Below are 12,790 nucleotides of genomic sequence, written 5' to 3'. Positions count from 1 at the left end.
TGTGAATTGTCAAAATATATTAAAGAGCGCTGTATTCATATTTTTTAGATCAGTATTTATCACTAGAAAAAGTTCTCTGCAGGAAATTTTCAGTGTTTCAAATCATCAAAACCAGCGGCATCAAACTCATTTTAGTCCAAAAGCCACAAACAGCCCAGTGTGATCTTAAGTGGACAGGACCAGTAAAACCATTGCATAATAACCTATAAATAATGTATATGTGTCTTAAGAAAAATGAGTGCAATTTCAACTCTTTCTCTATGTCTTTTACAATTATTTTGCCCAGAAGCTGCTGATTTACAACATTTTGCACAATGTTCAATGTATAAAAAAGGGTAGAAAAACCTCTGAAGCAGCATTTGACATGAAGTAGGCTCCTCACAGTTTAACTTCTGGCACCTCTTAGTCTGAATCTGAATGCAATCCAAACATGTTTATAGTTAAGTATATTACAAATCTTAAAAATGCTTCAGCTCCCACAATGGAGGCTCACAGTTAAATCAGCAATTTTGGGGTTAACCTCCCGTTAACTTAAAACATGAGGTACAGTTTCATTTAAATGAGGCCTATTGACCATAATTACCCCAAATGTGTAAAACCTGTGGTAAGAAGTTGGAATGAAGTTGGCTAAAAAGGTCTATAATTTATACCTTATGCTTTATAAACAGTTGACGGGAAGACAACAAGACAGTTAAGAAAAATGAGAGCAATTTCAACAATATGATGGGTCAGTCTTTTACAGATTCTTTTGCACAGAAGCTGCTGATTGACAATATTTTGCATAATGTTGAATATATGAATAAATATGAGCACAATATGAATTCATTGGGGGGAGAATTGTATTCTGGTCAAGGTGGAAAAAATCATCACAAATAGTTTTGAGATCGATAATTTATTTAAAAATGGCTCTAAAGACTAAAAACAGATCAAGTTTTCAGTCTCCAGAGAGTAGTTCTGTGTAAGGCAGACAAACTACTGAGCATGTGTGAAAATGTGGCCCCTGTAAAGTGTTTTGTGCTACATAACACAACTAATTCTTTTAAATATACAATGTAGGATGTAGAAAATCAACAGATATCCTTTAAAACAAAACATGAACACTCAGAATAAAAGAGAAATGGCACAAATTCCTCACATTAAAAGCCAGTGTCAGTGGTTTCCAGTCTGTATCTGCTGCTCACGTCTCAGGATTGTCTCTGCAATTCATATTTAGTCTCTGAAAGATGACTAACAGGAGAGGATAGCTGGAAAATATATATTTCTCCTCACAGACAAATTTATTTTTTTCTTTTGGCCTGAGCTCAAATGTTACAGTAAATAATTCAGAAAAGGAAAAATGACTCTGAGGCCAACGCAACTCATAGATCTGTGATGGAGGAGCCGTAAACAGATGTTTTGAAGGCTCACGAGCCAAAGAGTTTGGGCGCCATCTTCTACAAACTAAATGACAACATGAGATGTGTCTGCTGAACATTTTCTTTTCTTCGGGGAAACCTTGAACCTCTAAATTGTTGAACTGCCCCCCCCAGCAGTAAATAACGCCTCAAATATTTCACGTTTTTTCAGGGTGTTACATCCACTGACTTTCCCTTGACATCTTTCTAGAAGACAGCTGTGGGTGTTTCAGGTCTGAACGCCTGAATCACCCACAGCTGAGCTTCATTTAATCATCAGTGTAGATGTACATCAACACCCAGACACATTGCTCCTTCATTTTGGCTACAAGCAGTTTGTTCCTTGTAGTTCATGCTCTGTGTTTTTAAAAGCACCTTGATACATCTGTTTAGTTTTAAGGCAACTTTGAGGAAGCATTGTAGGGGTTTTCTACCATTTATTTTACTCTCCTTTTTCTCCTGTTTTTACGGTTAGCCAGGGAGGAAGGCCGGATCGACCAGAAAAGAAGGGAGAAAAAATATGTGTGCCCCCAAAAATACGACACAAGTCTTGACCCTTCATTTTGATGTTGATGATTACGGTTGCTGCCTGAAACCTAGTATGTCCAAATCTAAATATGGTGATTATTTTACTCTCCTTTTTCTCCTGTTTTAAGGAGCATGGCCGGATCTACCATACAGGCAATCTGGGCAACAATCTCGATCAAAAAGGGAATCGTCAATGATGGAAATGCAACACAAGGCTTGACCCATTATCTTGATGCTGATAAATATGTTCAGTATTGTCTTAAACTGAGAGAAACAAGCTCTGTGTGATTACATCTGAGAAGAAGAAGAAGAAGAAGAAGAAGAAGAAGAAGAAGAAGAAGAAGAAGAAGAAGAAGAAGAAGAAGAAGAAGAAGAAGAAGAAGAAGAAGAAGAAGAAGAAGAAGAAGAAGAAGAAGAAGAAGAAGAAGAAGAAGAAGAAGAAGAAGAAGAAGAAGAAGAAGAAGAAGAAGAAGAAGAAGAAGAAGAAGAAGAAGAAGAAGAAGAAGAAGAAGAAAACCCTATACTATATATTGTATATGATATGTTTGTTAATACTCTTCTGTACTGCTTTGGTAATATAGATGTCTGATCTGTCATTTGCCAATAAAGCTTATTTTACTTTTAATTTGATAATTATGGTTGCTGTCAGAAACCTAGTATGTCTGAAATGAAATGTGTGAGTCACAAGGTGTCTACCAAAAGTTGTTTCCAGGGCAGGTTAAATAAAGTGTAAATAAATAAATAAATAAATAAAATCTCTGAAGAACTGCAGAATTTGGTGTAAGATGTTTGATTTTGACACCACATTCATTTGATTTACTAATAACATCACAATTATTGATTAAGCAGCTTTAACTTCATCAACTCCTTGTCAAATTTTACAAACACCTTTAGGAAATGAGTTTAGAAAGTGTTACCAACCACTTAAAAGAAAGTCAAACTGAGACACTTGTGTAATTTTTTTTGTTATCAAACTTTAATATTCATACTTTTTTTGGTCCAAATAATCGTTCATATCTTTTGGGCTTATGAAGTTTACATATAAAAAATGTAATATATCTGTATCTAACATGTTCAGTCATAGAGTTAAATATGGCAGTAGCTTATACAGCTTAATGTTTTATATTCTCTACACATTCTTGGTTTGTAGCACTTGAGGTCAGGTTGGCTTTTAGTGGTTTCCTTCGGGACTTGTTACTTCTGCTTTAACGCTCTTTAATACATCGTTAAACTCCTTTCTTTTTTTTTTGGCACAGCTGTCCGACATATTTGGGTGTTAAGCAGCTGGCTCACACACAATCAAAACTTTTGGCTGTGACAGTGTCAAACATATTGTGGCTCTAATAGCTGTAAAATACTCAGGGAATCAGATGGGAGTGGTCATTTGGCACAATTTAGGTCCCGGCCCGTACGACTCGAGCACTGTGGAGAGGTTTGGTGATGTGCCGGAACATCACAGACAGGTGCTGTACAGCGTCACTTTGCGACTGATCTCTTCCAGGATCTTACTAACCATTTCCTCCAGCTTGACCAGCTCGGCAGCTTTGGCCTCCAGGACGCGCTGGTTGGCCTCGTAGGAGCTCTCTAAATCTGTAAAACAGAAGAGACGGAGAGAAATAAAGCTGCTGTGTGTTTGAGATAAGAGTGTGTGTGCTGGGTTAAGATAGAAAAATAATAAAAGTGTCTGTGTGGTGTTTAAAGGGATTATACATCTATCTATATTCATATACTGTCTGGCTGTGTAAAGTACTTTTGTTTCTTTCTATTATTCAACCAATCAATCAATCAATCAGACCTCGATCCACGCACAAACAATATATGACATATATATATATAAAATGACAATTAATAATATAAATATAAACAGGAAGTGAGGAATCACTATCATTACTTTCATGAATCTGCAATGAGGAAACACCAGAGTCAGGACAAAAAATACAAAAATTCTGAATAGCTCAAATAAAATAAAATAAAATAAAATAAAATAAAGTAAGAGATTCATTAAAAACAATAGATTAAAATAAAATAAAATAAAAGATAAAAAAATAAAATAAAAGATAACACATTCATAAAATACAATATATATATATATAAATAAAATAAAATAAAATAAAGATAAAAAACAATAAGATAATAAAATAATAATAATAAAACAATTAAGAGGAGATGTGAAGTAAAGAAGTAAAACTAGACATAAAAAGTAAGTTATGAAAATAAGAATAGAATAAAAAGGATAAACATACTGAAACAACTAAAGTGATTTTAATTGAGATTAGTTGACTTGTTAAAACTGTAGAACTTAAAAACAATTAATGGATTAGTTTATGTATTTATTTGTATAGCATGGTGGTCTCTGCTAAGAAAGACAAAATTGTCGAAAGCATGAATAAAAGAACCTATCAGCATAAAAAAACACACAAAAAGACAAGACACTGTGTCGATAAGGAACATCTGGTTACCTCCGAGTCTCTGCAGCTTTTCGCTGCTCTGAGCCAGCAGCTCTTTGGCTTCCTGCTGCAGCTCATCCGCTCTCTTCCTCGCCTGCAGCACCGGTACCCCTTTATCCCCCACCAGGTCCTCTACCTCCTTCAATTTATCTTTCACCTCTGTGTCAAACTCCTTCACACACAAAGGAAAAGCAGCAGTGGTTAGGCCTTGTTAGGAAAATGTATCACCCAAAATTAAAATGAGAAAGGATTAAAGTGTGTGTGAGACCTGCTGCGCCTCCTCTGCGTTCTGTTTGGCATGCTCTGTGATCGAGTCGGCCGTCTCCGCCAGCTGGTCCACCTCCAGGTTGTTCTGCCTCAGCAGGCCGACCTCCCGCTCCAGCATGACCAGACGAGCCGTGGTGTTACTCAGTTGCAGCTCCGACTCTTCCGTCGCCGACTCCACCTGACACACACGAACACACACGCACACATGTTAAATTGCAATAAACTGCACTGGTGTGTCATTTATCAGTGTAAAGTGAGCAGATACTACAGTAAAGAACTAATAATGAATAAAGAAGAGATAAGAGACAGATGTGTCCAGATGTTACATAAAAATGAGAATGGAAAGTTTTTTTAATAACATTAAAGGCTTTCAAAGTCACTAACTTTTATAAACATTGATGCCTTTGTTAGAAAATGTGGGTTTTTTTGAAGTTTTGATAGCACATTAAAGTCAATTCATTTCCTTGTTGAAGCTTCTTACAGACTATGGAAGTAAACTGTGCTGATAAGTTAGTGTTTTAAAGACAAAAAAAACATAAACGTGTGCTTAAAGCTATCATTGGTAGCAGCCCTCCAACAATATTCAACATTTGAGACGCTTAAACATCTGATTTTTAAGTTAAAAACCCCAAATTGACAAACTTGAAGTGTTTTTTCCTCCCACAATCCCACAACCACTCTTGTAACATTCCTGTACTGTAACTTCAGAGGTCAGAGGTCAAACTCACAGAGTTCACCAGGTCCTTCGTGCCCTTCGTGTTGTTCTTGGCCAGCTGGATGGCGTCCATGGCGATACTCTGAGCGCGCTCCGTCTCATTGAGGGCCGCCATCACAACGTCCGCTGTGTCCTTCATGTTGGACGCCTGCTCGCTGATGAACACAAGATAAATGTGAAAATGACGGACGTGTGACTCTGTGACTGTTTGAGGAGCATCAACTTGATAAAGCAGTGAATGAGGTGTTAAAAGGTCAATTCGACCAAATCATGAAAAATGTTATTTAGAGTTTTATCTGTATCATTTTAACAAATCTCAAACATGGCTGTCATAAAATTATATGAATGGTCAAACACCATTACAAGTAAAATGGGAAAAGGCCAATTTTTTGATCATTTGTGCCAGTACACATGATTTAACTGTGTGTATTATACCTGGCAGCTTTGGCCTGTTTGAGCAGCGTTTCTGCAGCGTGGATGTCGTTAGCGCTCTGAATGAGGATGGTCTCCACGCTGGTCAGAGTGCTGACTTTCTCCTTGATCTCCTTCGTCAGCTCCTGCAGCTTCTCCGTCGAGGTCGGCATCTCCAGAGCTAGCACCTCGTTGGCCACCGCCTCGATCACGGACACGTTGGCCTTATCGTCTGGACGGTGGAGAAAAAAACACATTGTCAACTGTGACATAGATTTACAAGGAGGGAAAAGTGTCTTTGTTTAGTACTTCAAGTCAGTTAAGAACATTAATCCTTTTTTTAATGTCTGACTTTATTCAAACAAAACATTAATTATGTTGGATATTGTGAGCATCAATCAGTGCTTAAATCCTTTTTATGTAAAACCGATTCATACATTTTACATTTTTCAAAGTGTGCATTGAATAAAAATGCCAGATTATTGATTTTTACTACAACTTGTATATGTATCTATTAAGACAGATGGACCTGAATGTGTCCATTTGTGTTTATTTCCATACTTTTATACTTAAAATGAAATAATCTCACTCTTAATGTTATGGACTGATTTGCCGTAATACACCAAAAATGATGTTTCTTGAAAGGCTGAATTTTTTTCTTTTCCCAATAAACAAGTTTTTCTCCATTAATAAATCATTAAAGCTAAAGAAATGGGTTGGACCTTAGAAGTTGTAGAAGTTTCAGATTTACCTGATGGAAAAATTGCACTAATAGGAGTTTGAAGTTTGCTCTCCTCTTGCTTTCCATGATTTTCTAAGCTCCCATGAAACTAGAATTGAGTCTAAAAATTAAAAAAATATGTCCCTGTGTTACTGTGTGAGTTTGAGTTTGTGATGCACTCACTGGTGAGCAGGTCTCGTATGTCTTTGATGAGGTTGCGGAGCTGCTCGTTGCTCTGCTCCACTCTCTCTTTGCTTCGGTTGGATTTGATCTGCACCTCCTGAGCGTTCGCCTTGGCCTCGTTCGCGCGGGTTGACGCTTCCCACACCTGAACCACAAGATCAAGACACAAGATCGCTCACATAAATCCTGACTCGCTGTAATTAAAATAAATATACTGTTTTCACTTTAACTCACCATCCTGGAGAGTTTATCCACCTCCTGCATCGTTGAAAGGATCAACTCGTCCAGATCTTTGGCTGATATTAAAGCTTTTTCAGAGGTTGTGACGATGCCGCCGCACCCGTCTCCTCCACACTTAGGCGCTCCGTCCTCGCCGACGCATCCCAACCCGCCGCAGAGGGAGCCGGAGCAGCTCTCACCATCAGCTGCACTATCGCACGTCTGGAGAGGACCAATAAACACAAAGTTTTTGACCAATTTGAGCCTTGATTTTTTGTCTTCTTGCCACTTTATAATAGAGAATACAGTTCAGATCCTTTAACCTTGTGATATAATTTGGTAAAAATGATCTACATCCAACATCTCTCACCTTCTCGCTCAGAGGCGACAGGTCAAATTTATCAAGCTCCTTGCCCAGCTTGTCGAGCTTCTGCGAGTGTCTTTGGTGCTTGCGGTCAAACTCCTTCTGACTATTGCTCAGTTTGTCCTCTGTGGCTTTCCGTACCTCGGCAGACTGCGCCACCGTGTTGCTGGGATTACTGGTGGAGAGGTTGGCGCGGAGCTCTGCCATGACGGACTGTGTGTGTGCTGCTGCGATGGTGTCCATGGCGCCTGAAAACACACATCCACGCACATTAATTACACCAATTACAAACAGGCCGCTTGATAGTTTTGCACACATTTCATCTAATTAAATAGTGTTTTTTGCAGACTGTTGAGCTCTTCTGTAAGGTGAAAAAGAGAGAACATGCTTTGAATCTTCGAAGTTGTCTAGATAAAGGTTTGAATGAATGAATGAATGTTGGGTAAAGGTTTATAAAGTCTCAGTCCTGCTGCCTGCTCTCTTTCTCACCCTGGAGGTTGGCGTTCTTGGCGTTGAACACCTGCTGTCTCAGATCCTGGACGTTCTGCTCCAGCTGCTTCGCCTCTTCCGTCATTTCATCCAAGTTGGCATCGGTGGCGTTTGAGTCCTTGTGGAGAAGGTTCAGCGCCTCCTCGGTCGTGTTCAGCTTTCCGTTCAGGTATGACATCACACCCCTGAGGACACGAGGAGACTCAGATTAAAACGATGTCTGCTGCATTTCTACGTGGATCTCTTTTAGTTTGTGTACATACGTAATCTGATGCATCAGCTCCTGTATCTGCTCCAGCTTCACTGCTGCCGGATTGCTCTCTACTATGTCTCTCACAGCTTTGGCGTTCCTCTCCAGGCTGTTAACTAAATCTTTATACGGCGCCGTCACCCCAGTGGTCTGCAGCTCTGTCACTTTGGCCTCCAGGCGCTCTGTTTGATTTTTGAGCTCGCCCACCACAGTGTCCCAGATGGAGAAGCACTGGTGGCAGGGTTCGCAGGCAGGGAACTCGCCGCTGTAACCCCGGGCACACTTGTCGCAGCGCATGCCGGACATGCCCTCCACGCAGGTACACTGTCCTGTGGCAGAATGGCACTGCTGGCTGGAGATTCCCCGAGGATCGCAGTCACAAGCTAGGAATACAAAGAGAAAGGAAAGAGAGGTCAAACACACAAGAAAAACAAGGAATCCTGCAACATGCATTCATTATATATAATTATTATCCACGGGGCCAGAGCCAGGACCTTAGAAATAATGAGGTCCTATTGTGGCCCACAGTATACAAAAATGTAGATAAAAAGCATCTTTTTAAAACATTTTGGGCAGCTGATACACATTTTTGTATATTCTTCATATTCTATAAAAATTCTCTCCTGGACCGTAGAATAGTGATTGTGAATGTCTTTTTCTGAATAAATGAATGAATGAAATGAATACATAGAAAACACTCTGTTTGCTCTGTGACAGCTTGATTAATTAATATTCAAACATTTGTTAATGACTGAATTTATGAATATGAATATGTGTAGAGACTAATTATGAGTCAGAATATGAACAGTCTGTGAGGGTTAAAGTATTTAAGTCTCCTTGGGGAAATGAGCCTTTTAAAAACAATATTTATTCAACCTCAAGCACCTTCAGTAAATAAACGCAGCCATGAACATGACCTGGAAGGTCAGGCTGACCCCCCCTCCTCGGGACACTCTACTGCACCGGCCTCCCTCCCTCCCTCCTTCTCTCCCTCCCTCCCTCCTTCCCTCAGCATGAGTCAAACAGAAGGAATGCAGCGTATGATAGGTTTCCACCACTCATGTTGCTGCATTTATTTACAAGATTTACGGAGCAGAGAGGTGAGGGTTGGGTTTTAAGTTCAGTGTTTGACAGGGGTGAAATATACCACCTGTGTCTAATAGCATAGCATACATGGTGATTATGAGCCACTCATGGAGCCACACGACCGACCCCCGTTTGGCCCCCTTTAAATCACACCGAGTGCTCAAAGATGCCGACAAGACAAACATTTGAACCATCTAAATCAGCCCATTAGACGAACCTCTTAGCTGTGGCAGCATCTTTAAGAGGCTCAGATATCAACACTTAACTCCACATACTACTCCCCCATCCCACACATATTTCTCAGAAGAGGTGGTCCGAGTGTTCAGATTAACCGTGAACTGGAGTATTAACGTGTCATCTGTGCAGATCGGAAGAGCGCTCCAGCTGTTTTAACAGCTTAAACGACCGTCAGGGAATACAGCGGGAATAATTTAGGATTCCTGAGTCCTCCGGGTGTTTGGTGCATGACGAAAACCGGGATGCCTGGGAGTTTTTGGAGAACATGTGGTTCTCATGAGTAAGGGAACAAGAGGTCATTCCCAGCTCCCCATGCTTCTCCTCCCATGCCTCTCCTCGCCTTTTTTTCCCTTCCCTTACTCCCTCTCTCTTATTTGCTCTGCAGGGGTGAGCCAGCTACTGTGAGGCAAATTTCTACAGATGGACGAAGAAAAAACTGGATCGTCTCTCCACACACACACATAGACGAAAACCACGGAAAAAACATTTACAACTCAAGTCCTCCAAAATGGTGACTCAGGGGAATTAGGTCCCATGAAAGTTTTGCCCACGCAGGAAGGGGAAAAAAAGGATGTAATCAGTTTAAAAGGAGATATAAACATGATAATATAGACAGTGATGTTTCTCATAATTTTGGTTCTGTGCTCCAAGGATGTTTGAAAGTATTAACGTCCATGTTTTTTGGCATATTAATGTATAGCTAAGTCTTTAATTTGACATAAATCCAAATGTTTCACCTACTGAAAACCAGGCTGAAGGCCAAAAAAGCTCCTAAAACAAGCATAAAGTGAAGATAGCTGCAGTATAATTCAAGTTAAAGTCAAATTTATTGTCCCAACTCTACACAGCAAAGTTATACAGTAGGATGAAGTTTCATTTATCTTTTAAAAAAAACCTATTTTGGATTAAGAACAAACATGACACATCAATACAAGTTATAGCAAAAGCACACAGTGGTTGTAGGTGACTTTATGTAATATATATCACTATAAGTTTATTCTAACTTGTCCAATTATTTTCTCCCAGTACCTCCCACTCCCACTAAGAAGTCTGAGGCTGTCCTTACTGTTTAATCCCAGGCACATTGCACACTTGTATATAGTATAAGGAATTGTTTATTGTATATAGTGTTTTATTTAATTTAATTTGATAAATTATCACTTCACCGTTACAAGGCTACCGTTGTGTCAATTTAGAATTTCCCCCTAGGGGGATCAATGAAGTTTATCTTACCTTACCTTAAAGGAGGCTAGAGTTTCTACACTGTTCGTCTGATGTGAATATTATCAGCATGGTTTGCTCTTTGAGACAGTGTCTTTTGTGATATTACCACTTGGTGGAGCCAAAGTAAGGTAATTATCAAATTAAACAAACATAAAGGGGGTTAGAACTTAAAATCACAGCTTCATTCCTATCTAATGTTGTGGAGCATAAATTTAAAAAACCCTAATATGTGTTGCTGTCTTACTGCATTTAAATACTTTAATATCTTTTTATAATTAATTGATTAAACTGTTTGTCAGAAAAGAAGCTGTCGATGGACTCTAATCTTCTCATGATTTGTTTGTTTGATTGTTTAAAGTTTATGATGGTGATGAGTGATGATTACCTACCATGACATTTAACCTCTGGATCTCCCCAGAAAAGCTCTTTGCACTCCCGACACGTCCTGCCACCAAAGCCTGGTTTGCACATGCACTGTCCTGTAACCTACAGACAAAGGAAATATATTAAACTTTAATCACAGTATGAGTACGGGCCAGGCAAAAAAATCAAATGAAACTGTGGATTTTGTGTCCAGAAAAGGTGAAATTTAAAACTATTAGTGTCTGTTTTTAGACTTTTCTTTCCCATGCAGAGACAATGGAGCTTTGTAGTTTAATGTGACTCGTTTGTCTTTGAGTAAAGTATATTCGGTTATTCCTCTGTGTATTCTGAGACTTCCTTCCTCTGATGGAGAGGAGCCAGTAAACACAGAAACCGTAATGTTTGTGTATGTGTGCAAATGCTTGTGGCTGAGCGTGTGTGTGTGTGTGCACGTTATTCTGTTATTTCTTTGCTTGCGTCTGTGTATACTCATGCAGGTGTGTGTGTGTGTGTGTGTGTGTGTTTCAGTAAAAGAGAGCTGCTGGAAACAGAGAGAGAGGCAACTCCCAAACAGCTGGAGGTCATATATTTAAAACAAAAACCCACAGGCGTTGGTGATTAGATGGGTTGGCCACAGTTGCTGCTCGGCTCTTAGTGAGGATTTTTGAAAAATTCCAGTTATGTTCCCTTGCCAGTCGCCATAATGTGTGAAGGAAAACTTCAGCTGATTGAGAGACAAGATTTTCGGGGTGCAGTCCAGCTATACATCATACTAACCGGAGCAGCTGCAGCGATGTGACTGCAGGAAATGCTGCAGACAGATGTTGACTTGTGACTCAATGCTGCTCTGCTTTGACTCACCACGTCACAGGAGGATCCGAAGGAGTGGACAGGGTCGCAGTCGCAGCGCTGGCAGCCCGTCCCGCTGGCGATGTTCCACGTATCGGGGGCGCAGCGGTCGCAGTTCTGGCCGATCACGTTGGGCTGGCAGTGGCACTGGCCGCTGTTCCGGTCGCACTGGCATTCGTCTGGGGAGGAGCAGGCCTGAGGCACCGTGCCCATCGAGTAACACATACACTCTACAGGGAGGGAGGAGGATGGGGAGATAGTGTTAAATGAGTCAGTGTTAGAGTTTTTCATCCAAGTGTAGCAGCATTATTATGTTTATTTCATTTCAAAGCAACCCTCTTTAAAAATTAAACTACCGTTTTTCAGTTTCAAGTCATAAGCTGACAATAGGAAACTAAAAGCAGTGAAAACATGTTAAAAGATCACACTTATAAAAATAAATTGGATAATAAAATTGTTATTAAGAAGATTAAATTAAAAGATCTAAACCTTGAAACAACCTAAAAAAGGATGCTCATTGAATGGAAGATCATATAGAATAGCCTAAAACTTTCCCAGAGTCAGAAACTAATAAAAGCCTCAGACAGACTTTTTTTTGTATATTTGCTTTCATCTGAAGTTATTTCAAACCGCAATATATAAGCTCAATTGTTGAGTGTCTGTGGGATCAAATAACATAATCCTGATCCTGTAGGCATCCAGGAATTGAGCGAAACTAAGCAAGCAAATAAAGGTGGAGGCACCTTTTTCCAACCTTTGTGTGAGAGTAGACTCGCAGTCTCAGACTTTGAAAACCTAAAGTGATCCATGTCTGCAATTTTAAATTTAATAGCAGCATTTATATAAAAGCTATTTTATCAAGTGCTATCATCAATACAAATATCAATGACATTAATCATAATAATCAATGAACATTTTCCAAGTGACTTTTTATGTTATTTAAGCTCACGTATTAAAACGTGTGTTGACCTACTTCCTGCAACATTTCCTTCTAGTACACCACTGCCAAATCGTACAATGTGAAGATTAGTGTAAAGGTCAAT

The 12,790-nt window shown here is 39.6% G+C and overlaps 1 protein-coding gene across 1 annotated transcript in view; it reads right to left on the bottom strand.

Annotated features, from left to right (window-relative positions):
- Window positions 1–2,898: 2,898 nt before the first annotated feature.
- lamb1b (laminin, beta 1b) overlaps window positions 2,899–12,790 on the bottom strand; it is a 33,465-nt gene continuing 23,573 nt past the window's right edge. The window contains exons 22-33 of the mRNA XM_062444230.1: window positions 11,760–11,977; window positions 10,925–11,021; window positions 8,002–8,371; window positions 7,739–7,923; window positions 7,256–7,497; window positions 6,901–7,107; window positions 6,667–6,811; window positions 5,787–5,994; window positions 5,365–5,506; window positions 4,638–4,814; window positions 4,382–4,541; window positions 2,899–3,512 (exon numbers count right to left, since the gene is read on the bottom strand). Coding sequence (XP_062300214.1) covers window positions 3,376–3,512; window positions 4,382–4,541; window positions 4,638–4,814; window positions 5,365–5,506; window positions 5,787–5,994; window positions 6,667–6,811; window positions 6,901–7,107; window positions 7,256–7,497; window positions 7,739–7,923; window positions 8,002–8,371; window positions 10,925–11,021; window positions 11,760–11,977 — 2,288 coding nt within the window. The 3' untranslated portion in view covers window positions 2,899–3,375. The remainder of the gene's footprint in view (window positions 3,513–4,381; window positions 4,542–4,637; window positions 4,815–5,364; window positions 5,507–5,786; window positions 5,995–6,666; window positions 6,812–6,900; window positions 7,108–7,255; window positions 7,498–7,738; window positions 7,924–8,001; window positions 8,372–10,924; window positions 11,022–11,759; window positions 11,978–12,790) is intronic.

This window comes from Scomber scombrus, chromosome 22 (assembly GCF_963691925.1).
Source record: "Scomber scombrus chromosome 22, fScoSco1.1, whole genome shotgun sequence".
Lineage (NCBI taxonomy): Eukaryota > Metazoa > Chordata > Actinopteri > Scombriformes > Scombridae > Scomber > Scomber scombrus.
The sequence above is the reverse complement of the archived record's forward strand: the minus strand, read 5'-3'. Positions and strand labels throughout refer to the sequence as shown.